Source organism: Taeniopygia guttata, chromosome 5 (assembly GCF_048771995.1).
Source record: "Taeniopygia guttata chromosome 5, bTaeGut7.mat, whole genome shotgun sequence".
Classification (NCBI taxonomy): domain Eukaryota; kingdom Metazoa; phylum Chordata; class Aves; order Passeriformes; family Estrildidae; genus Taeniopygia; species Taeniopygia guttata.
The window spans coordinates 19,813,610-19,840,192 of record NC_133030.1 but is presented as its reverse complement, the minus strand read 5'-3'; the positions used below and the strand labels follow the sequence as shown (position 1 = coordinate 19,840,192).

The window sequence follows — 26,583 nt, the reverse complement described above, 5'->3', positions numbered from 1 at the left end:
TAGCCAAGAACAGCAGCTATTTTGCGTACAATTACTTAAATCAAGGATCAAGGTTTGACATATCTGGTTATTATTATGCTAGACTTGATAAAATTACTAAAGTATAAAGCTACTTTGTGTTACCTGAGGCTTCTTAAACAATTGAAACAATCTCCTTCTAACACTGTCTTCCATGCATTTTAATTATGATTGATACATACAAAGCTACAAAGTTTTAGAGGTTTTTCAGCAGATTTTTGATTTTTTTTCCAGAAATGCAGCACTAGCTACATCTGTAACTCTAAAACTCTTAATAATGACAAAGTGGGGAAGGTGGGGAAATGACAGAGGAGATGCAACTACTGCAACGGGCAGGAACTTGTCACCATTGCCCCCTATCCCTTAAGTCACATGTTCAGCCAGGTGGAAAGATGTCAGGGAATCTTTTGTGTCATGTGCCCTGTTTCCCTAAAAGGTTTCTACCAGGGAAGGTAGGGTGTGACTCCTGTAATCCATTCCTCTCTTTGACTCCTGGATAATCCTAAACCAATTTACCTCCTTGTGGAGTTCCCTGAGGGTTTTCCAGTTCAGGAAACCCCCTGGGCAGCACACTAGCGTGCCCCACCACAGATCATGCTGACAGGGAAGCCTCACCTCAGCACCTGAGTTTACTTGTTTACTTCCCAGTTTAGTCTCTGTCATTTACAGATTCTGTACAATATCAAGAGATAAAGAATCATCTGTTATTCAAGGAGCAGCTACTGTCTTGTAACCTGAAAAGAGGTGTGTTAAAAAGGATATCCATCACACTGGGAAAACTGCCTAGTGCATATCCTAACCATCAAAATGTCAATAAAGAGTATAGTATTATATTATCAAGTGACACAGCCAATGCCATTTTTACTTCTATTTTGCCCAAAGGATCATACTTCAGGGGATGATAACAGCCCAAGGAAAGCAATCACTAACAACCTAAATACAGGGTTATTTAACACTGTGCTAACAAAATGAACAGCTTTTAATGAGTGTATACTGACACTTAACATATTTATATTGTATGTTTAAAGTCTGTAATAAACTACAAATGCCAGGAAGGCAATGGTTATACAGCCACAGATATATTGAGAACCCCTGTGAAGGAAACCTACAGCTTCCAGGAACTTTTTGTCTTTGTTCTTTCTCATGACAGCAAGAAACAGGAAAATTACTGATGCTCCCTCCAATGATAACTTATGTAAATAAACCTTATTTTCTTTACTCATTGTTTTCTTGACAGTAATCAGGAAACACAGTGAAAAAATGGTTGCTGAACCTGGACAAAACATGCAATAATCTAATCAGATAAAATTCAATTTACTTGCAGAGAGAAAAGAGTTACTATACAAAATCTCACTTTTTGCTTTGAGAATACATTCCTAATATTATAATGAATTTAAGTACAAAGAAACCAAATAACCAACCCAATGCCTAAAACTTATGAGAACAGGTGCAACCACATTTCAAGGTCCATTTGCAATATTTATTTTTTCCCCCAACATAGTTATGCAAGTGCATATTTAGGCAAAAAGGTAGTTCACTCCAGGACAGCTATCCTGTTTGGAAAGAGGCTTGTTGTGGGTATTCTCAGTTCAGTCAGAGAGAAAACGAAGGTTTCTAACCAGGCAAAAGCCTGGGAAACAGTTGGGAAAGAATGTAAATAATTCTTTATCTCTCTTGTTGTTCACATTGTTTATAGATAAGTTCTGCCACTGTGTGTCATTCACTGCACACCAATGGTTTGAGATGTTTTTACTTCAGGACCAATAGAATTGGTCCAAACAGAGCTCTCTATAAAAAGAGCGGTGTATTTTAAATAAATGAGAGTTATACTCTGAAGCCTTCTGGAGTCATTTCATACCGTCCTGCCTCAAAGGTGTCAGCTTCTGAAATCCGTATAAAAACATTCACACATCTTTTCCCAGTATAATTTCTGCAGTACAATAAAACACTGAACTGCATATATTTAAGTCAGGAATTTAATCAAGCCCAGGATTAGTAGGACCAATGGAGTTCCTCACCATCAGCAATGGACATAAATATGCGTGGCTACCCACTGACATGGAAATGATACCCATAGTTTATACGTGCATCAGTGCGCATGCACATTTAAAGCAGTAAAACTCTAACTTTTTGAGCCATTCTGTTGAAAGACAGCGTGGAAGTCTTCAGCAAATCATCTAGCTCTAGCAACCACTTACACACCACAGCAATCCTTGCATGCCTCTTCAGACATCTGCAACTGCATAACTCCAATCCACAAGGGAGAATTACACACATAGACACTTCATAAAGAATAGCTTTGGCTCCTGATGTTCCTCTCTTTTGTAAATCATTTACATTTTCAGGAAAATCATGCAATTCCTAGACATCAAGTGGATGAAAACACTATCTCAATCTCTGTTTTTCAGCATGGGAACTCTACAAGCATTCTCTGTGACAGTAAAGCTTGCTAGAGAGATTCCTGACTCCTAATCAACATCCGAACACATTTCCAACTCTTGACTTCTCTTACTTATGCCACCTAAACTGCCTCTGGTTAATGTTGTCAAAAGCTATAAAATGTGTGGATTTAAAAAGAGTTAAGTTTTCTTTTAGTCCAGAACATTTTAAAAGCAAACCAAAATCCAAAGGCACCCCTTCAGTTACTAAAGCAAGGTTCAGTAGAGGATTGATATAATTTTTGTTGCGAAAGTTGAATTTGAGAAGTTAAACAGATGATCCAACATGTTTTCTTCCTGCATCCCACACTCGATTTCATGTGCAGTGCTGCATTTTCCAGACGGGTTTTCCCTCAGCAAACTGGTATTTTTAGCTCTTAAGTGTCTCCTTTCAGAACGCATTTGCTGACAGACTGCTTTGATCTTAATGCATATCAAAAGAGTCTAAATTACAAATTCCTAAATAAACTGCTTACATTTGACTATGCTCTCTTTAAATTTTAATCAGGGTAGAACACAAAAGGGACAATGTTTCAGCTCCTAACATCCCAATTGGGTAGGATATTCCACATACTGCTCATGTCTCCTTTATCAGTCTATTGCCAGCTGCTGAACTCTGATATATTATTTGATTCTTGATGGTACTTATTTTCATGCCTTTTTCTGTATTTTTGATTAACAGCCTACAGTGATTCCACAAACTAAAGAATGTAAGATGCATTAAAGCACACTTTCAACCATGAGGAAGTCTTAAAACCCAAAATGAATTTCAAGTCACGAGATATTTAATACACAGTATGAGGTGCTTTTCAGTTCAAGCCTTGTATCCTATAAATCAAGTATTTTCAAGTACAGCTTCTATCCAAAAAGCCAAGTAAGGTAGAAAGAAAATTTCAGAATTCTGATTGTTGATATCATTAAATCAAATATATTTCTAAGCTTTAAAATATACATGGACATTGTGAGTGTTTTAGGATGTTTCTGTAAGTTATGACTCTATTTGCAACAACCTATTTACTCAAAAACTTTTGTGTTTCTTCTAGTTAATGCAATAAGAACACACACACAGAAGACAGACAGGTGGCTTATGTAAGATTATTGATGGAAAAGAATGTGATTAATGAATTCTCCTGGGCTATAAAGGTTTATGGATAAATCCCAAAATCTTTAGGAATGAATAAAGATACATATATAATTAGTTTAGAGAAATGAGACTTTCAGATTCTTTTATATAAACTACAGCTGTTATTTCTCACAGTTCCTCTACAAACAGGCATGTACAACTTATTTCAGGTTAAAAATTACACTTTAAATAGGCATCTCTTTCCAGCTCTAATAGTTCATCCCTAAATCCCAGTTCAGAAAGATTTCGGAAATGTGACCTGACTTGTGTCAATATGCAGGACAGCAGGAGGAAGCAATGACAATACAAGATCCAAACTTCAGTGTAGTGTTCAATCCAGAAATAGTCCTGAAAAATAGTTATCTTAAAAATGCAAATTCTGGTCCAGGCAAAACATGTTTAAGAATACAGAGGTATTATAGAGGCTCTAACTCTTGTTTAGGGACTTTTAAAAAATAGACTATAGAGCCCCACATGACTTATAGAAGCAAATCAAGCTTAGGTCCCTCTGGCTGACCTTGGTAATGTCAATAGGTATCACAATGAACAGAAATGTTGAGGTTTATGTTATTCTCCACTTTCTCCCTACCACCCAAAGCACAAATGCACTTCAAATGTGAACAGTGTTTATGGAAATTACTTAAATTCTACCAGAGCATGCATTAGCATTTTAAAAAGCATCTGTGTAATGCAGTGACTAACAAGGCATTTTAGAAAAATGTTTTGAAATTTCCTCTTTTTCTTTACCTGTAATAGATTAAAATTAATAGCAACAGAAAATTACTTTTTAAAGTAACCATCAGTTGGGATGAGATGTAGGACATAAGAGGGCAGCATGAAAGATTGGAATAAATGACAGACAGGAGATTAGACACACTAATTTCACATTATTTTTGATTTAACCATATCAGAAGAAACTCAAAGGACTTGTTAGCACCACTGAAAAGTCATGTGATGCAAAGGCATACCAGCACACAATTTTCCAGAGAAATCTGCAAGGAACTAGAGGATTAATGATCCTGAGCCAAGGTAAAAGCATAGGTGCTTGAGGGATATGAAGGAATATCGTCAAAATGCAGCTAGGCCTTCAGTCCTTTAAGTAAAGGACTCTGCACAGCTAATGTTTTACAAAACTCTACTTTAGCCATTTACATAGAATTTATTGTTTTCTTTTGCCACAGTCTTCAACACATTGTTTCTCTCTCTCTGCCTATCAAAATTGGGTGGGCAGCCCCACACAGGAAGCAAAGGGATTTTTGCATTAAACTAGCTACTTCTTGTAAGCATATAAATCAGTTATTGCATGAAACAGAGGAAAATATAAAGAAACAAGAAGTACCCTCAAGTACATACTTTACAGAAAACAAACTGCAATCAGATTTCAGGCAGCTATTGAAAAACAAAATTAGGTAGATATTGTTCTGGGCTTACAGTCTTAAGATGGTAGGAAGTACCTATATTCAGGATTTGGTTTGGATGGGTTACATTACTAACCAACAGAAGAGGTGACACCACAGTTATAGGGCAGATGCTAACTGACCTCAGCACAAAGACAACCTTTTAGTCATCTGCTACAGGATCCCTGAATCTTTTCAGCCAGATGCATTTAAGTCCACACAGATAGCTGTAAGTATAAATGCTTTATTTCCCCAACATGCTATAGGACCTCCTCATAAAACTCAAAGAAAACTTGAGGTCATTGTAGAGAAAAGTCCAGCCACAGAAGCAACATTTACCAGACTGCTCAGGCATTCAATTTTCTCAGCCTGTTTGGCACTTTGAAAATGAATGTACACTGAAAGATGTGACAGCCTAAAAGAAATTTAGGAGGCTGTAAAACACTGTCCTGAAACTGTGCTGTTGAACTCTCATAATCTGTACTAGCTGAGCCTATCCATATTGCTGTACAGCCCAAAGTGAGAAAAATAAGAAATTGTCATATTTTTCATTAGCTGGCTACTGACTCTCATTTGAAAAAGTACCTAACAATGCTTCTCTGTTTGACTTACGTTACTGAGTTTTCATATGCAGGCAATAGGGTTGCTGAACATCTTAAAGGAAGGAAGGAAATTTGGGGGAAAAAAGAAGTCTTGCATTGCTAACTATGCAATTGTTAGCCAACTGTGCACTTGCTGCTGGGAAATCCAACCACATCCTGGGTTGCACCAAGGGAGGGAATTCTGCCTCTCTTCTCTATTCTCATGACACCCCAGCTGGAGTGTGGGGGAGAACAAGGTCCAGCATAGCACCTCTCCTTGTTGGCTCCTCTATCACATCAGAAATTAAGAGGTATATATGAATGCACATAGTTACCAAACTATTCAGTGCAACATGCATGGAGGAAGGACTACCAATCAAACCCAAATAATTTCTTCTTCTTTTAAACTGCACAGCTTTGAACAAAGCTTTGAACTTACTGTTTATCAGACAAGAAAGTATTTCTCACATGAAAACTGCCCTCTAAAGAGGAATACTCACCCTGCTGCAACTGCAGGAGGGATGACCAGTATGAGTTTAAGTTGTGCTTCATGCAGAGCTTCAGAAAGGTGAGTGAGCAAGTGAATCAACTCCCTGAAAGAGAAATATACTATTAGAGGGAAAGGCAGGAAAACTGCTGCTATATAATGACAAAACCAAGCAACAGTAGTAATAATTGAAAAGATGCAGCTGGCAAGAGAGACAAACACAATTTGTTGCAAATTATCATAGCAGAAAAAAACAATTAGGAAGATTGATCAGGTTTACTCTTTTTAAGAACTATGAACACTGCACTGCTTGAGACAGTCTTAGTTTTATTGAAACCTTGGGTTTTAAGTGTTTCTTAGTTTTATTTTATTTTTCTAACTATGCATTGTTAGCATATAAAACAAGACAGCATACTTTATTAGAGCAGGTCACTTCTTGAGGTCATTTTTGGTGAAAACAATTAGATCAATAGAAGAACCAAACACTATTCTGAAGAAGCAAATTTTGAAGAAAAATTTGCCACTGTGTTGCTGCACACAAGATTTTGTGAAGATACTTTCACAGCAGAACATGCACTCTTCAAGGGATATTTCTGAGGCCTGTGTTTAGAAACATTTCTTCTACTGTTTTTTTTCCTGTATAAGTAATCCTTTTGTTTCCCCATACTACACTGTATACCTACAAAATATGTTTGACAATATTGTATTTGGAAATAGCATCTTCCGTCTGCATCATTTACATTCCACAAAAGCTGATTTTCATATCCATATTCTTGGTATTTCAATAGCAAAATAAACTTTCAAATTCTTATGCAAACTGGTTTTAGCACTCCTAACTGGAAGGCTGATGTTAACAGAAAAACCTTCAATTTGCAGAAAGTAAGTTCAATGTCACCTTAAGAGGATCCAAGAGTACCTTAAATTTTCACTACAAACATAGCTCTTCTGAGTGCCTTTCTTAAGTCATTTGAGTCTTCAGAACAAAGTTAACTTTCATATTTTTCACTGGCCACAAGGATCCACAAACACAGTCAGATGGTATTAGTACAGAACTCTAGATCTGTTTAGGACTACACTTGAACCACAATCAAATAGAAAGCAACTTCACCATCCATTCCAGGAGGCTTAAAGTGCTTAAGCAGGAAAGGCAGAATAGACAAAAGCCACTATCCAAGCTCTTTGCTCCACTTAAACTGGATTAGACCTGAACTCTCAGAAACAACATCTTGGTACTATCATGTCTTTCAAGGCAGTATAATTCTAGAGATATCCTCCTGAAGCTATTGCTCTTCCTATATAATTATCAATCACAGTGTTTATACTTGAAACACTATCCAAAGCTAACCAAGTATTTCCATTTTCCCTGAAATGGTTTGATGCCTGATGTAAACTTCCTAGGGCCTACAAAAGCCATTACTCTCAAAATCCTGGCAAGCAAATAAAGCATGTTTTATCACCTTTCCAACACTAGCAATATTTTGTGCCTACAATTTTAGAGCTAGCTGTGCTGGACAGCCCTTAACAATGAACTATCACACTGCCACCTACAGTTCTCTTTTGGGGGAAGACATGGGATTACAGGAATCAGCTCTTGGCCTGTCTGCAGCATGTATTTCTACCATTCTTGCTCTGGGAAGCCAACAGCTTTCCCCCATGCTACTTTACCACATGCATTCCACGTTAGGAGTGCCATTATTCAGACACAACAATTATAGCATAAAAGAATCCTTTTCCATAGGAGCACATTAAAAAATTACAACACTAAGCTAAACAGACATTTATTGACACAAACATATACATCTATCACAACTCCTACATGACATAATCTTATCAAAAATTAAAATCAGTATTAAAACTAGGTAATCAAGATTTCCCACTGATTTGTATCTTGTGGTTTAGTCACCTTTCTAACTAATTATGCCTGAACTACAGTATAACTCAACCTTTATTAGATGTCAGACATACTATATGTAAGATAAATTTGACCAAAGAATAAATTCCTCTCGCCTTGAGATTATTCCAGTGTTCATCAGCAGGTATCTCTCTTCTCTGCCTGGCTGGCTTTGTTAGCTGTAGGAGCTTTGAAAACTCTATTTTGTGCAAAACATTTGCTGACTTTAACTCTTGAGACTATGAAAGGATAAAAAGAAGGGTCGGATAGGACAAAAAACCCCTAGCATAGGTATAGAACAAGATAACAACTTTTCAATTTAGAAACAAGTTTAAGATCCTCACTCCCATTCTGCACAGGCAAAAACTTATCCACAAAGGCAGTGACATACCCACAAAAACAGTGACTGCAAAAAAAAAGTCATATTTTGAAACATATAAGTGTAGACCCACAACCTACAACTGTAAACACAGAACAGAGATTTGTGGCCTGAAAAAGGGGTGGGAATGCAGTTTGGATTGTTGGTACAGTCAGGACTCTAGAACAAGCTACATATAAACAGCCACTTCCTATCCTCCCCCCACAAAATTCAATCAGTATTGATCTGGCTGAAAAATAATTACCTTAAACTTGAAGGAGGTCAAGAAGAAAAAGGACAGCTGGACAAATGCAGATTTTTGCTCAAGAAACCCAAATTAGTATCTATTCACTAACCTGTCAAGCCAGGGTTCTGGGTCCTGAAAACTTTCTGGCAAATCAGGCAGGATTAATGGCTAAAGATGAATGTAGGCTCACTTCCATGTGCTGGCCAAGACAGATGAAATAAATCAAATGTGCACTTTTCCCTCTCCTCCAAAGAGCAATAGCAGAATGTTCATTTATTGTGCTATAAATTAAAACTTTACTGTGTCCCAACAGTGTTTTTTAATGTTTTAAATGCAATATTCTCCAATGTTACCATTGGCAATTTTGAAAGAAAAGCTGCTGACATTTTAAACATTATAATGAGGTACAGGAAAGTAGGAATAGAATCAATCTTTCTAAAAAAGCTTCATTAAATATTTACCAGACACTTCACTATAGTAAAGTTTAACTTCAGAGTAGCTACTGAAATATTGGCAGCTTTAAGAGTCTATCTTGAGCTAACTAAGGTCTACTTCATTCACACTGTTTCAGGCCTTCTCTCACCATTACTATTTGGTAGGTCAATTTTCTAAGTGTTTATGATTTCAAAGTACCTTGTCCCCTATAAAGTATGCAGACCTCCAAATTTTCATCATCCATAGTCTGTGGCAAGCTTATTTTTCCAAACATCACTTTTTCCAGCATTGCTGGTCTACTGTGGTTTTAGCACCTTTTAGAACAGTTTACTTCAGTGCACAAGAGTGGCATGTCAATGCATTTGAAAGGCCTTGCAGAAGATATGAAAGGTTTACATACCTTCCCTTCAGTTACACCATCCTCCAAAGCTCTGCAGCTTTCCAACTTCAGCCACCTTTCTGCATAAATTGGGAGTCACTGCTCCCTAAAATTTATGCCTTGTCAAGAAAATTGGACAAAATAAAGCTGTCTACTTGAAAAAGAAATTGCTCTTTTCTGCCATTTCACTGCCTAGTTAATACGAATAAACTGGAGTGAATTATGGGAAATCATTGATTAATAGATTAATTTTTCAGGGACTAACATGAAGGATACAACTACCAGAAGAATTTTTCATCCTATACTCCTACCAACATTAATAAGATGCCTGAAGGTCATCTTCTGCATAGAGTGACCAAAAAAAAACACGTTTTTCAGATTGATTCTGTGTGATGGCAATGCCATCTGTGAAGTAATGCTGGACTGATCAGAATATTGTGTGCATTTTTATGTAGCCTGTAAGAGTATTATGAGTAGATTATGCCTTTTTTACAACATATCCAGGTCTTTGGAGAAAAATAAACCCACCCAGTACACCCACAATTGAGATTAGTAAGTGAGACATGGCCTTGTCTAGCTGTTAGGTAAATAAGCAGGAGAACCTTTGCCTGCTCACATGTCTCAATATTTCTGCCATGTACATTTCTAAACTTAAATGCCAGGAGATGAATAACTTGAAATATTGTATTGCAAAATCAGGCAAGAAAGTTTTAGAAAAAAAATAGAGTTATTTAAGAAGAAGTGGGTTTAAACTATAAGAAGCCACAAAACAGATTAGAATTGCGGTATCATCTGCATAGGCTATCTCAGCTCATTTAGATTTCTATTAGGAGCCTACTTTCCTATGTGTTAGGGTAAGAGGTGGGCAGCTGAACCCTTTTTCACTCTGCAATGATTGCTAGCATGAAAGGAAACAGCATCAGTTAGACGCAGTCTTTCACCTCCCATTAAATTTGATTCCACTGTGATTTGTATATTAATAATTCTATTCCCAGAAAACACAGGAAAGAAGTAGGCACCAGTGTTACAGAGGGTACTTCAAAGTATCTGTATTAGACATCTGCAAGAGCCTAAAGTGGTCACTATAAAGCCCCCAAAACAGACCCACACACACATATCAAAGCAATTCAGGTTCTTCAGATGGAATGGGTGTTATTTCTAAAATTAAGAACCTAAACAGAAGATCCTAATGTCACTTTCAACATGTGAAAGTATACACAGCATGCACTGCTATGTAAGACTCGAGACACCAAGGCTCCTATGTGAACAGACAGAGAAGAGGCTGCTCAGGATATCTAACATGAAAGCAGGCAGATACATCCAGGCACATAATTCTCTTATAAAAATTGATAATGTTGATAAATTAACATTTAATGAATATGCAAAACAAAGCAGCACAAAGGACTTATATAATTTAAGACTTTAGTCTGCTAAGCATTACAGAACAATTCTATAACCCCAAACCAGAATGACTGAAAAATCTTTGTTCTAGAAAAAACCCAAACTAGTTTGACATAGTTCTGCTTAAGAAGACATAAAACAGAAGATATGTAGTGAGCCTGAAACCACAGAATTTCATGTTTTAGTGGATGCCAGCAACTTAACTTCTTAGCAACATTTCACCTCATCTGTGATGCCAGCGAGAATAAACAGGAAACTGAAGACTCTTAGATAACTCCTTGGGCCTCGAAGGAGAAATTTTCATTAATTTCTAAAGTTGACTTGAGTACCCCAAAAGAGAAAGGTTTTCTGGAAGCATGCAAAGGGTTGAGAGAGAAGTGTCTAAGCTTACCTAATTTTAAAAGTGCTCAGTGATCACAGGTTCTTAAAGAGGTGGGTCACAGGATTTATGTGTTACTGAAGAGCTAGCACTGTTAACCTGTTAGATGAAGATTCTTACATAATTTAATCATCACAAAGTTTTTAGGCAATTCTTAAGCCTCAGTATCAAGGGACTGCATGTGTTATGAAAATGCCCATCCAATATTAAGGTTCAGCTATTGAAAAGTGGTATCTTATGGGACACTTACTCACCTGAGATCAATTGAGAAGAGACCTTCAGCTGCAATTAATTCAGCTTTCTGATATATGAAGTAGTTTTTAAATCATAGCCCAGTTTCTTGGTGAGTTAGGACTCTAATTACCAGGTTTTCAGATTCTTTTGCAGACTCACCTGCTTCTGGGGGCACTCTGCTAGAAATTATGACTGCACATTGTCTTCAGAGAGTGGATGCTGATTTTGTAGCTGAAACAACGTATCAGGCACAAATGTTCCATAAGGAAATCCTCTCCTTGTCATTTTAAGCTGGATAAAGAAATCTGTGCTGTATCAAGTGTTCCTGCACCACTAATGCAGTGCATTGGACGGGATCTCAGATATTTTCCATAACACAGTTAAAAACATCACAGGAATATTTTCCATAGCTTTCCTCCCAGCATAGATATATGAAATATATAGAATAATTGAGTGCCATTTATTAATTTAATGGCTAGGCAGGCACTTAATTTAGGTTCTGAAAAATGAAAACCATAATGATTCTCTGTGTAATATTTCTCCTAGATCGACAGCACTGCTCTAACATTGCATAAAGCAACATGGCAGCTGCAGTGTATACCATACATTTTCATGCACCTGTGTTGAGTTTCAATAACCTATTATAACTGCTTATGTGAGATTATTCCTTGTATGTCAGAGGAAAAAGGGATTTATTTTTATTTTATTTTAAACCAAAACATGTTCACATTAAATAACTTGAATAATCTCTATTAGCTAGGCAGGTCTCCTTATATTGTTAGACTGCTCTGAAAGTAGTTTGAAGGCAAAATATCTGTTCCCAGGAGCATCATTATGATCTTTTGTCCCTTTAACCAGAAGCAGGTTAAGCTAGTTCCAGACATTTGACCTTGAAGGATCTGAACCAGGAAAGCCTACACTTGACCTAACAGTTATGACAGATGCTTTATTTGGAGCATGCAGAAATACCATCCTACAAACACTTCACATCTCCAAAGGATTAGGGTTCACCTCTGTGCTGACATCTCCTGCGAACTAATCCCCACCTTTCCAAGGTTAAGAACTTGCTTTATTACTGGGGTTTGCCACTTTCGAAAGACACAAGCTGAGGGAAGATCAGGTGTTAAATGTATTGTGACTCGCGTTACAATATTGCCACACTCTGGGCTAACGGAGGCATTGCGCTGCTACAACTTTTCCAACAACTCATGCGAAGCAAAAGACTGTCCATGTCCACCCAGAAAAAATTCTGCTCTGCTACTCAAAATGAAATGAACTGATCCCAAAGTAACAGCACTCAAAGTGCAAAAAAAAAAAAAAAAAAAAAAAAAAACCAAAAAAAAAAAAAAGCTTGCCAACGTAATAAATTCACTTAATTTTGCCCCTTACGTTCTGTTCTAAGAAGTTGTTCCCTCCAAATACATTATTAGGGAAAACTCCCGGGCACTGGATAGCCAAGCCATTGAGTTTCAAAGCTAGTGATATGAAAACACAATCTCAAAATGAAGACAATGGTCCCACAACTTAGAAGCATCGTAAGACAAAATTACCATGTAATTATGTGAGTTTCATACATTCACAAAACAGCTGTAACTGCACACTGAGCCCAGCTTCAGCTTTCTGTCTCAACTGGCATAATTCAGAATGCTGCAAGCCCAACCCAAGGCACTGTTCAACTTAAATGCCCTAACCATTTCTAGGGACACAGCAATAAAAGGAGGAAAAACCCACTGATGAGTTTCCAATGAAGCCCTTAGATCAAGTCTTGAAATGGAAGAAAATCTGCAGTTCCTAACTTGTTTCCCTTTATGCTTTTGTGACAAACAATCTCACATTTAAGTTAGGATAATCCTTAAGTGTTGTTCACAGTGACCACATATGATTACACATTACCATCTCAGAGAAAAGGATCCAGTTACCATTATATGGCATGAGAATAACCCTTTCCTTTTCAGAAGTTATGGAAGATACTTCCCACTCCTTTCTATGAATAACAGACAAATAGTGAATGAAAGTGGTGCTTCACCTAAATAACACTCAGGTAACTGAAGGCTGAGGCAACTAAACAGCAGTATCTCCTGTATAAACAGTTTTTACGACACCTGTTTTTCATAGTATCCTTCTGGACAAAATGTCCAGCAGTTAGGTAAACTGTGCTGTGGAAAGGGCCCTGGAGCTCCTGGTCCGTGGGAAGTTGGGTCTCAGTCTGCAGTGCCCTGGCAGCCAGGAGGGCCAACCTGTCCTGGGGACATCAGGCACAGCTGGGCAAGGGAGGGGACTGTCCCCTCTGCTCTGCACTGGGGCAGCCTCACCTCCAGTGCTGGGGGCAGTTTTGGGTGCCACAATATTAAAATGAGCTGAAGCTATTAGAGATTGTCCAAAGGAGGGGCATGAGGATGGTGAAGGTCTCGAGGGGAAGCTGGGTGAGGAGCAGCTGAGGTCACTTGGTCTGCTCAGCATGGAGGAGACTGAGGGGGGACCTAATTCCATTTACAACTTCCTCATAAGGGGAAGAGGAGGGGCAGACACTGGTAACAGTTGTTGCATCAGGGGAAGTTTAGATTGGATATTAAAAAAAGGTTTTCTACCCAGAGGGTGCTTGGGTATTGGAATAGGCTCTCCGGGGAAGTGCTCACAGCACCAGCCTGACAGAGTTCAGAAAGTGTTTGGACAACACACATGGTGTGACTCCTGGGGATGGTGCTGTGCAGGGACAGGAGCTGGACCCAATGATCCTTGTGGGTCCCTTCCAACTCAGCTTATTCTGTGATTCTGTGAAACAACACTGTTTTAAACCAACATTAGTCCTGGAAGAGAGCAGTATTTTTATCATGCCACAAATAAACTCACCCTGGGGCTAATAGAAAATGTGATTATGTGTTTCACTTGCAATACAGCATTTTCATGCCAGCATGTTTAAAATTATCTTCAGTGAGTCTTACAATGACAGTTACACAGTCTGTCTTATATCCATGTTAACTAATAGGAAAACTGTTGATTTTACTTAAATACAGTATGCATAGTAAATAAAATGACCACTACCACCCACTTCTGACTGGCAGTTACTCATTGCTTCAGTCACCTTTTTGGCTACTTTATTAAGACACTGCACTAGGTTCAGAACTCAGGATACAGATAAGCTCTTAGGAGCAACCTGGAAAATTACCTAATTATAAGCAAGAGCATATAGCTGAAGGATTACTCATTGCAGGGCAATTGATGGAGCCTTTTACAAAGCTGAAAAGATGCTGTAGTTTCCATTTTTTGTTTCCAAGTGTTAATTTTATAGAAAAAAGGTAGGACTGCTAATAGCACACTCAGTTCGAGAAGTAACTAATATATGCCATCAGTCAGCATCATTTGCCCTAACCAGAATAACCTGAAGTAATCATTTTTTGAAAGGTGAAAGCCTTCCATAATGAAGTCTGTATTCTCTGCAGATTTCTTGAAGCTATTTTCCCCCAGACATTTCAAGCAACAGAGATCTGTAAGAAACACTGTACTTTAGAGAAAAGGATGCCTGAATTTCCTGAGAAACTAACCCAAAATCTTCAGATTCCTGCACTGAACCGTAATTTCACCACCATATTTTGCCTTTTCCTCATGAAGTAGAAGTTTGGAGTTTGCTTTAGGTCATGAAAGTATCACACTGCTCCAAGCCTCACCCAGTAACCCAAACCAAACACTGTTATGATAAAGGCCAGTGCCAACATGGGAGTGAGTGTGCAACTGTACAGGAACCCTCTAGTTCTCGTACAAGTTACATCATGCAAAACTCAAGAATGAAAGACTAACATGGCCTGCTAAACCCACTGTGAAGGTTATGATGTAATCTTTGAGCTTATGTAGAGTGAGGTAAACCTCTCTACTTCATTGTAAGAAAAGCAGAACAACCTTTAGTTGTTCTAGAATTAAGTGTATTTATTTATAAAGACATATTCAAATCAACATGGACAAATTAAAAGGATGCTTTAAAGGAGCTGATTTTTAGGAAATGCTTCCTAGAGATTTATACTCACGTTTGCTTTTGATTTCCCAGTTGACTCCACACTTCAACTACAAAACCATCAAAATTTTCATTCTAAATAAAGAGAATTGTCAACAACACACAGTTAATTACCATGCAGTTATTTTTCCTGTACTATTACAGATTGAACATGCTTTGTATCCTTACACCAGATTCATCTTTAACACAGCATTTAATGGAGAAGACAAAGAGAAATTTAAATCATTTAACAAACACAAACATGAAAAAGTTGAAAATCTCTATTAGTTATCCATTATATCTATTTTTACAAAAAAAGCCAATATTGTATTAGGAAAATTCAGACACTAATGAAAGGTGGTTGTTAAGCAAATAATTTGACACACTTTTACTTGTATATCAGGGGAAAAAACTCATTATCTCTTGAGTCTGAAGACGTAAATGCTAATTTGGCATAGACATGATTCCAAGTATCTCCCACAAGTAGTCTCTCTTCTGATAATTTATTCTTAGCATGATCAAGAATACTGTTGTACTTGAGTTGACATCCTTAAGAGGTCAAGTGTTACTGAGGACCTAAAATTGACATATCGGTTACAAAGTTTAAGAAATTACTCAGTTTAGCTCTACATCCAATTTCCTCTAGAGCACTGTAAGATTTCTTTACGTCATGTAGAAAGTGAGAACTCTTATTCTGACAATAAATAAATAGGCTGCTATGAATCAACCACTAATGCTGAATGTCTTTTGAGTGCAACTTGTCTGTTCTCACATATAGGATAGCTCCAAAGCCATTAGGAAAGGGGTTGGCCAGAAATCTTAGCGAAATTCTTCTTCTCCTCTCCCTAGTTTCTTAACATTTTGAGGACACTGGTTGATCAGACATGAGCAAAACTGTTCAGTAATACATATCCAGTGAGTGTTTCTTGGTATTAAAAGTAGTTCCTTAGCTTTACCACACTGAGCCTGAATGCATTCCTGTACAGAAAACAGTACTCATTGCACCTATGACCCTTTTTCTGCCTATCAGAAAATACCATTAAGCGGTTTAGCCACAGCTCAATAATTATATTTCTAATAGAAATGTAAAAGTAATTTAAAGCAGCAAAAATCATGAGTGCAGCAGCCAGTGACAATAAGGTTATGTTGATCAGACTGATGTAGTCTCACAATAGACTCAGTCACCTGCACTTAAGTGTTGCTACATTTCATATTTACAGAAACTGGAAACATAGTCAGACACACTATTAAGAACCCTACCTCAGTATTGCTTTGAGCAAATTTTATTTTGTAGAATACAAAATCATGAGATATGAGAAAATAACTATTACAAAAGGAATCAAGTATCATCTCACGCTATTTTATAAGCTTCATTAATGGCTTTTTTACCTTGGCTAGCAGAACCATGTTCTTGGAAAGCTCCTCTATCTCATCTTCACTGCCAAAAACACTCTCAAAGTCTTGGTAAGTCCAGCCATCAAACAAAATTCGAGGCACTATCAGGCAAAGTTGTCAATCAGTAGAGAAAATAAGGAATTTATTATCTACACTGGAATGATTCTGCAGAAATAGAATACAGCAGATACAAGCAGAGATGCCAATAAAAATCATATCCTGTGACTGAGATCATTGCTTTTTCACTCTGATCAACTTCAGCAGTATAGATAAATTGACACTGTAGAACACTCTTCTTCATTTTAAATGTAGTTAGTGATCGGCACTGATGCAAGTTTTAAGAGAAGATACCTTCATTTGATTGAATGATCTTAACTGAACTATCACTCAGGGCCTGAAGTAGAGTCTTAAATCAGCAACAACACAAGACACAATCTTTAAGTTGTGCATCTCTTCTACCACAATAATGAGGCAGAAAAGTTCATCTCAAACTCTAATTTACTCCATACACAGCTCTACATTACTTCACTCTTCTACTCAACTCAATGCCCTAAGACAAATTTTTACTTTTGGGAAGCACTTGAGCTTTTGTCTTTTTTTTTTTTTTTTTTCTAAAAACACAAAACATTAAATAAATAGACAGGAAAACTGCTGTTGGAACAGTTGACAATCACGCCTTCAGGAAAAGGCAATGGATTTTATGGAGCCATGTGTAAGCCCCTTCTAACTACCATGGTTGTAAAAGACTGTTTTAGAAAAGTATAGAGAGATTTCAAAGGCTTTACCCTCTGGCAGCTGAAGAACATTAAAATATCTGACTTCAATTTTTCTAATACATTTCAAATTTCATACTCCCTTCTGAATCAAGAAGCATTTCAAAGTTCCACAGAATTCTTGCTATAGACAAATGTAAGAAGTCTAGCACTGCAGAATCTCTACACCAATGTTTGCAATTTTCCCTAAAGACACACACTGCAGCACATCCCATGAGTTCCCAGCTTTAAGGGGAGATGAGACAAAGCAAGACTTTTCTATCATGCAGGAAATTCTGAATCACTGACTCAGATTTGGGATTTTTTTTTTTCTTTTTAACTACACAGAACCCCAAGCAACAAGATTGAAGACTTCTTTCCCTAGGGAGGCACACCGTGTTATATACTAGTATCCCTCCATGGAGGGCACTGTAACCCAGGATTTATTTAGAGACAAGAAGCTAAGGCAAAACAAAGGCTTCAAGAGGGCCAACACTTCAGTTACTTAACTATCTACAGTTAACTGCTTTAATTTTTCTTCTCAGATATCTTCTTCATACAGCTGTGCTGATGTAATCTTCCTTCCTCCCATGCAGACCTGGAAGAAAGCCTTACTTTCCTCTCCTAGAAGCTAAATAAGGTAAAAAGCAAGCAAACAAACATAAACCAGATGCTCACCTATTTTTATGTTTTTGGAGGTTTTTCTCACATCTTTCATCCAGCCTGTCAAACAGTATCAAGTAAGACAGCTGATAAAATATAAATGATGTTGACAATGATAACATATTTTCAAGCATTCTTCAAATGATGTAGCATAGCTTCATTATACACATCTTCCTGCCACATACTAGCAGTTCATAATCCACCCAGCCAGAACATCCTGTGATGCACAGAATCTGAAGCCATGAACCTGCACCACAGCATTCACTACAGCCTTACAATAGTCCCCACCCAGCCCCTCCCTGCTTAGTTCTGCCTCACTGGGGAAGCTGCCCTAGTGCCTACCCAGAGTAACACTTCTGCAGCCACCGGGCATCACCTGGGAGGAATGTTTGATTTTTTCAGATGGTATTTTAAAGTGTCCCATCCACTCCTCTTGGCAGTCTTTGCACTAGGATGAATTTGTTAGTTGGCACTAACACAGTAAGAATTATAGCTACTTCAAATGAAATTTCACATTCAATCAACTTCAAAACCACGAACTAGTACACACTAGGTGAAATTTAATCTTGCTGCCACTTTCCTTGCAATGAAGAGAAAAAATTCTCTTCAAATTAAATTTATCTTCCCTTTCTAAAACAAATTCACCTAAAGGTTTTTGCAAAGAAAAAAACCCAAAACCCACAACAGGTAAACAACTGCACAGTGCAACACCTAACACTGTTTTCCCCTGTACAGGATCTTTGCCTTTTAATTTTTTTAAGAGGGGTTTCGTGGACAGCATGGTGGAAAAGCCAATATGCCCACTTATATTTTCTGACAAATCAACTATGTACATACGTAGAAGCAGGTGAGGACAGAAAGTTCAATCTGAAGAAAACACCAAAAAATTGCAACAGTGTTGCAATTCATATTCAAAGAAAAAAAAAACAAAAACAACACCTTGATCAGCATCATGGAGCCCAGTGAACTGGAACCTTTCCTTCCCTCTCCTCTTCACTTGTAACCAAACTGGTGAGATTAGTGTAAATTTGTTTCCAAATATTTTAGCAATGTCATAGCCATGGTTATTCCACTTGAAAAACAAAGAAAAGGAAAAAAGTAAGAGACTCAGAAGTAAGACACACAGTTCACTTCGCTTTTGACCAATATAAACTCTTTAATAGAAGTGCAATCATCTGCTAGATCCCTACTCATTAATTTGAGGTAACCTGCTGGGATATTGCTTTCATTTAAATAAGAAAGTACTCTGGAAGCTCTGCTAGCTACATGAAAGGCAATATTCAAATTGTGCTAATTCACCTGAACTACAGCAACTGGCTTGTAGATTCCCACACAGTTTTGAATTTACAGACTCTGAATTTATGTTCAAGAGAATTTGAGAAAGGTGAAAATTTATAGGGCACGTATTTGTCTTTTGAGCAGTGTAAGACAAAAACAAGTGAAAAGTATCCTCTAAAAAAAAGGATGAAACATTTATAATTCAAGAAAGAATGCTTTGAAGGAGACAGGACAGCAAAAGACATCAGTTTGACATCAGTTTGGCAGCATACAATGGTTACTGTTGATTTAGCAGGTTCAAGTTGCAGCCCTCCTGTTCTGACTACACTGCAACTTCACCTGACTCACCAGTGATAGGAGAATACCCTCATCCCTGTCAAAACCAGCATAAAGGAAGCCTCCCTGTCTGACCTTCTAGGAGCCACTCTGGCAGTCACACTCCCACCACTCCAAACTTTTACTACTGAGGGCAACTCCAGTGACCCAGGGGTGTCCCTCTTGGCTCCCTGCACACCCCACACTCACAGTCAGACAGGGTTTCCTCACTGGTTCAGCCCTGGGTTTCCCATGGCAGAGTCACAGATGTCTGGAATCTTAAAGCAATTTAATTGTGGTGCACTAACACAAACAGCTCGAGCTGGTGCCTCTGGAGAGGGACCCCTAGCAAAGGAATCCCCAGGTTTTGTACTCTCCTTGCCTGTAATAGTCTGGGGTCTTTCTGCTGAGCCCTTGGCTCCTGTGTCCCAGTGTCCGGTCACCTGGCCACTGCCACAGGTCCCTTTGCTGCCTGAAAGGTCAGCACCAGGTCACAGCCCCTTGCCTGGGGCTCCCACCCAGGCACAACCTGCAGCTCCCACTGCAGCTGCACACCCAGTACCTGCTCTAAGTGTATTGCTCAACACTAGTGAGAGGAAAAACAATATATGTCTTCCTAGAGGACCTAGACATCCTCCAAGAGACGGATGTGAGAACAAGGGTTTGACACCACCTGAATCCCAAGTAAAATCTCAAATACTTCTCTGGCTCTTTGATTGTATTTGACCAGCAGCTGTCACTACTATAAAAATACTTTTAAAACAGGAATGCAAACTTGCAGGTTAGCACAGTCTGCTGCATATTCGTTCAAAGCACAAATTTTATTCATTGTATCAACTTACAGGAGTAATATATCCCAGAACATCTCCTGAGAAATGTCGTTCCTTCATCTTCTTGGAGCAATAACTTTTATGTTCCAGTATAATATCCTTTGCTTTTGGATCCACAACTACCAATCCCCGGTCCTGAACATTTTTATCAGAATGCAGCTTCTGTGGAGAGAAGACAGTTATTAGAACCAGCTATATGAAACAGCCACTTTCAGTGGAAATAGACTTTAAAAACAACAGCAAAACAAATCACTTCATTAAACTCTGAGCACTCCTTTTAAATTATGCAGAGCACTTTGATTTAGAACTGAAACATACAAGTCCTCAGAAATGATTTGTCATCATCAGTAAACTTACTTTGTTTGGAAGGTAGAAAGCGTATGAGCAAAAACCAAAACCCAAGACATTATAAGAGTCAAGAACACAATTTATGACAGCTGATGGTGCTCTGTTTTCTATCAATGCTTTCTGTCATGTTACCCCCAAAATAATAAAAATGGGTTAGAAGTTCTTAACCAAGAATTTGAAGACAGCTTTTAAACTGGGTATATTTTAGTCTGAGAATGCTGCATTGTGAAAGTCAAGATTTTAAATGCTCTTCTTTAGGGAAGATGCTTCAATTGACCCAGTAGATAAAAACAGAATGAGAAGATCAAATGAGATGTTCATGGTGGGTATGCAGAAGCCATCTATTGATTCATTGTAAGGAATTTAGGGATATGGCCTGCCTTAATACCTTGCATTATCCTCCCTACCTGCAAATGAGATTTGCTTCCTGGTAGATGTTGGGCAAGTAATACAAACAGTGACAGATATACATGCATAATGACAGGAAACAATAACATGCTCAGCAAGTGAAGAGAGACTTCAGCATGCTGGCTCTGCTTGCTCTGATTATTGTGGAACTCTGAATCATTTCTGCCTGCAAAAGAACAACTGATTAGAAGGCTCTTCAAAATCTTTCATCACAATACAGCCTTCCCATTGGCAAGGTTCTGTTCCACCAGTAAATGGCCTAGAGCTCTTGGCCCAAAACTGTTCCCCATCCTGGTTTCCAAAGGGATGGAAGTATGTTCCCTGAGGGGACAAAAATTTCCTGCTTTTGCAACTTGCATAGAGGATAAAGCTCCAGAAGTCTAGATCATATGTTTCAAGAAGTGAACCATTTGTGACACACAGAAAAGCTGAAGGAAAGGACAGTTTCAAGTTTTATCTGCAAGTATCAGCTTCAGCGGAAATGCATTAACACTGTTTTAACAGAGGTAGAGGCCATTTACCAAAGTTCACCTAATTCACTACATATGTTAGATAAGACAAGAATTTCAGTTATTTCCCTTACCTTTTCCTCCAGTTTTTTTGTAGCACCTTTCTTTGCATCTGTTTTTGACAGGGTACCTTCAGCTAGCCAGCATACCATGGCAAGAGAAAGGGAAGCACAGAGAAGCCTCATGGTGTTTTTCCTCATATCAAGTTTCTCTCCTCCTGAAACTATAAGGGTTCAAATCTCTGTGAACAGAGAAATCTAACAGTTTCATTCAGTTTTCTTGTCTAAAGAAAGTAAAAAAATATTACTTTCTTCTCCCTTTTTATCTCTCTATCTCTTCTCATTCGCTTAGAATCAGACTTACTAAGGCAGTACTGTTTTAACAGTGCTTCTGCTCTGGCAACAAAACCACTGCATTGTGAGAGATTATTTCTAGTCTCAAGCACCTTTTTTGTCCCTTGTTTTAATAGCTGTTTCACAGAAGAAGTGGGTTGGACCCTTGCAGCTTCCTTTTTATGGAATCCCCTTAAAGATGTACAACTGTTTACAGCTGAAACTGAGATAAATGTCTGCTGCACATAACAATTATTGTACCACCTTACCTTTTCTATAGAAAATAAGAGATAATATTTTTTTCTGCTCCTACCTAGCCTGGTCACCGTGTCATAAATTAATTAACAGATATAAAGAATTATAGCTATATGCTTACAGCTACGTGCCTTTACTGCAAGAGGTGAGACCTTTGTTTTCAATTCCTTGCCAAGTCACTGATACAGAAATTGAAGAGAGAAAAAAAAAGGGGGGGTGGGGTAGGCATGTCCTTTTTGTCTAGAGGAATAACTTTGACAGTTTGCCCTAGCTCCAAATAAAGAAACTGAGAATTACTAGACAACAGTTCTGTTGTGTGTTCATCTATCACTCCTTGTATCTGTAGGAAGACTAAAAAAAAAATCAAATACAGCCAGAGTTTGTTTTCCAATCTCTCCCCAGTTAAAGGTTGCACTGATTTCCCAGCCTAGCTCCCAGTAGTGAAGAAGAAAACAGAAAAAAAATTTGGCATGTGGGAAACCAGGGCTCTAGATCTGTATCAAGCTGCTTCTCAGAAATATGAGATCCTGATGGAAAAGAAAATAGGTTCTTTCCAATATTCTGAATTTTTGTTGAACTTAAAAGACTATCTTGCTTTCTATATTACTCTACCACTCATTTTTAAGACCTACAAGCTCGTTTCTACAAATCATATTTATAAGACTTGTTTTACTGGCACTGATAACAAGTACTGCTCAAAGTTTCAGTACTTTATTTCTGTACAAAACATCAGGTGCAGGATCCCACAACACAAGACAGCCTTTGAGTACTGTGGCAGAAAGAACAAAGCTTCAATGGAAATGTACTCAATGAAACAGACATGAAATCAACAACCCAACAAACTTACTAGTATTTGGATTTGTCTGGTTTAGGATTTTAAAAAACAGATGTAGTTATTATAGGATTTTGGGATTCTGCAGGAAAAGAGAGGCATATATGATTAGGCAACAAAGTAGAAGGATGATGGCAGAAGAGCTTAAAAAAAAAGCCAGTATCACCAAAGAACATCAAAAATCTCCTGTATAAAACTATTTGAAGATTTTAGTCAAGTCTTTTATAAACTGCAAAATAAAAGCAGAAAGCCTTCTAATATTTCTTGGTTGCAGGGAGTGTTGTAAAAGCTGAATTGCTATACGGCTGGAAATTCTTATTATGAATAATTAAGGTCTTATGCTTCTACTTTGATTTCAAGGTCACTGGTAACCCCCTTGTTTTCCACATTCTAAAAAATGAGACAAGGCAGGTTGCTTTTGGTAGTATCTTCTATGTTCCATCTCACTTGGCAAGATCTATAAACCATTGCAGAGCGGAACAATCGAGAGCCTGAACAGTCAATACAAGTCTTAACTATTTGGACAGGATCTCAATTCTCCCAGAAGCTTGTATATATCGATTTAGAGGTGTTTGATTTCACTTTCAAAAACAATTAGCAACAGCATCCACTTCCCTGAAAAGAAGATAATATCTAACAGCTGAAAAACAGGAGCTTAAAAAACCACCCCTAAACTCTAATTAGTCATCAAAATGTGGTCATTTCCTTGACAGGATCGTATCCATCTGTCAATTATTGTTAAGTCAACATCCACTCCTAGATTTATAGGAAGCACTGAGCCTGTGGCAAATTGGTTTCTGCTACTGACAGTCCAGTATAAACTCTTGGTTGGACACTTATTTTAGTAGTTTGTTCTTTAACAACATCAATGAAAATTAAGTAGATGGCATCACTGTAACAGAGACGATAAATTGGTCAGACTATGCTCTTTATGGAAAATATAGGCATCCATTTTGCAAGCTTTACAAAACTAAATCCTCATCAAACTTCTCTTCTATGAACTCTCTGCCATTTTTTAACACTTCTCAAATTAGCTGAACTCAGAAGAACTGTCTGCGCTTGGCACTCTTTTATGTCCTCTGTCACTGCAAAATGCAAACAGAATTGAAATCTGCCTCTGTGTCCTTGTCCAACTGATACTATGGAAAATTTAAAGCTTAAAATATCATTTGACAAACTAATCTGAAGGCCAGGTTTCTCTCCTAGCCAGGTCACAAATGTTGCTTAACCCCGCCTCCACATGAGGTAATATACTTTTGGAAAGCTGTTTTAAATTTATCTAAATTTTTAAAAGCGAGTAAAGATAGCACAGATTTAGACTGTCCAAAATAAGCAAGCAAAGAAACTGAATGGATGGTACACAACACTAAGTTAATGTTTATTTATAAAGAAGAACCTAGATTCTAACTACATTTACGGAAAGAACCTGCATCACTTAGTAAAGGAAGGCCGGGAAGCATACTGCTGATGCATTTTTAAATGAAAGCAATAAAAGCTATAGCGGGGAGTGAAGAGTGAGAATAAATCCGTTTCTAACCTGTGTAAACATTAAACCCTCCCCTCTTGTAAAGCGCACCACTTTGGCGTTCAGAATTCCCTCCCACACTCGCCGGACTCTCGAGCTACCAGGGCGCCCGCACGCCTGCTACGGCATCAGCGCCCCAGCCCGGCCCGCCGCGGCCGCCCCGAGCTCGGCTCCGCTGGAGCAGCCCCGGCCTGCCCGGGCTGCCGCGTCACCCCCGCCCGAGCGCAGCCTCACCCCCGCCCTCTCCCCCTCTCCTCCGTCCCTTCCCTGCCCTGCCGGGCCCAGCCCTGCGGACACCACGTACCGCCCGCCGCCGCCGCGGAAGTGCGGGCGGGCGGCAGCGCCCCGCCCCGCCGGCTCCGGGCAGCGCCGCTGGCTGCGCCAACATGGCGGCGCGGGAAGGGAAGGGAGCGGCAGCGGCTCCCCGGCGCTCCGGGCTGGCCCAGCGCTGGCCTGGCCTGGCCCGACCCGGGACGCGGTGCTTTGCGGCTCATCAGTAGCTGAAGGAAGGAAATGCTAATAATGGTGTGATTCTAAATTCCCATAGAGACCCTCTTGGTTTAGCCCAAGCTATAGCAAATGATACAGCTCCAGGTCTAGCCTAGAGAAGAGGAAGTTCAGGGGTGACCTAATCACTGACTGCAAATGCCCAAAAATAGGCTATAGTCAGGTTGGGATCAGCCTCTTCTCACAGGCTACCAGCGACTCAAAAATAAATGGCCTTAAGCTATGCCAGGGGAGGGTCAGATTGGACCTGGAGGTCCAACCGGGGAGAATTCCTTTACAGAAGGTGAGGAGACATTGGAATGGGCTGTCCAAGCAGGTGCAGAGTCACCGTCACAGGAGGTGTCTAAGAAAAACAGAGCCATGGTCTAGTTGACATAGTGATGCTTAATCGCAGGTTAGACTCGATTATCTCCAAGATCTTTTCAAAACAAATTGTTTCTGTGATTCTGAGAAAAAGTGTAGGCAAATCAGGAGCTTGGGCTAAAAAATGATCATATAGGTAAGGCTACAGAGAATCTGAAGGCAATACTGCTGACTCTGGGTGTGCAGAAAGGAGGGGTCAAATCTCAGATGGCTTTTAACAGGCTCTAACATAGAAGATTGTGGTTTTAATTGAGTTTTTTGTTTTCTTCTGCTTTGACCTTCTACAGTTTGTGTTTTTGTGTGCAGCGTGGCTTGTGTTACTGCTATTTTTACTGCAGCAGAAGTTTTGGTATAACCCTGTTATTTCACAGGCTGCTTGCAGGGACTAAATACCCTATCAAAAGACTTGGTAAAAAAACTGGATGTGTTATATCATGATGCAGAGGTAAGGCCAGCATATCCTATCAGTGCAGTTCCCAACAGAAGCTATCCTGTAACCTGCTTTCTCTCTTGGTTACAGTTTAGTGCAACCTCCTAGAAGCTGGAATGGAGGTTGCCTTTTTCTGCTGAACTGCCCTCTTCTTTCATTCCTTCTTGTGTAATGAAGATCTTCATGAGCATTCTTCAGCACTGAAAAGAAAAAGTGGAAATATTTTTCCTCTGAACAAAAGTCTTGTCTGTGAAGCAGATGCCCAGATTGTCTATGCCTGGATACATCCCAAATTTCTGTAAATTTAAAGTTTAATGATAATGATATTAACTTAACTTTGTGTTTTCTAGTGTTGAAAGCAGCCCATCTGATACTTTGGCTTGGCAGAAGGCATTGTGCTCCCAGTTAAGGGATAATGAATGTTCGATGTAAAGTACAGAAACATGGTTGTGTATGCATGGTGGAGCCATGGATTCTGTTGAGTCCTG

General features: G+C 38.7%; 1 protein-coding gene across 4 annotated transcripts in view; it reads right to left on the bottom strand.

Moving 5' to 3' along the window:
* The window catches only part of CHID1 (chitinase domain containing 1), a 96,801-nt gene extending 71,638 nt beyond the window's left edge, over positions 1-25,163 (bottom strand). The window contains exons 1-9 of one of the 4 annotated variants that reach the window (XM_030275474.4): positions 25,100-25,139; positions 23,286-23,352; positions 21,926-22,068; positions 20,599-20,748; positions 19,103-19,235; positions 18,179-18,223; positions 16,743-16,849; positions 15,388-15,449; positions 6,058-6,150 (exon numbers count right to left, since the gene is read on the bottom strand). In XM_030275474.4, coding sequence (XP_030131334.4) covers positions 6,058-6,150; positions 15,388-15,449; positions 16,743-16,849; positions 18,179-18,223; positions 19,103-19,235; positions 20,599-20,748; positions 21,926-22,051 — 716 coding nt within the window. In that variant the 5' untranslated portion in view covers positions 22,052-22,068; positions 23,286-23,352; positions 25,100-25,139. Of the gene's footprint in view, positions 1-6,057; positions 6,151-15,387; positions 15,450-16,742; positions 16,850-18,178; positions 18,224-19,102; positions 19,236-20,598; positions 20,749-21,925; positions 22,075-23,285; positions 23,353-25,099 lie in introns of all 4 variants that reach the window. The other 3 variants (XM_072929801.1, XM_030275476.4, XM_030275475.4) reach the window with 3 other exon arrangements.
* Positions 25,164-26,583: the final 1,420 nt, after the last annotated feature.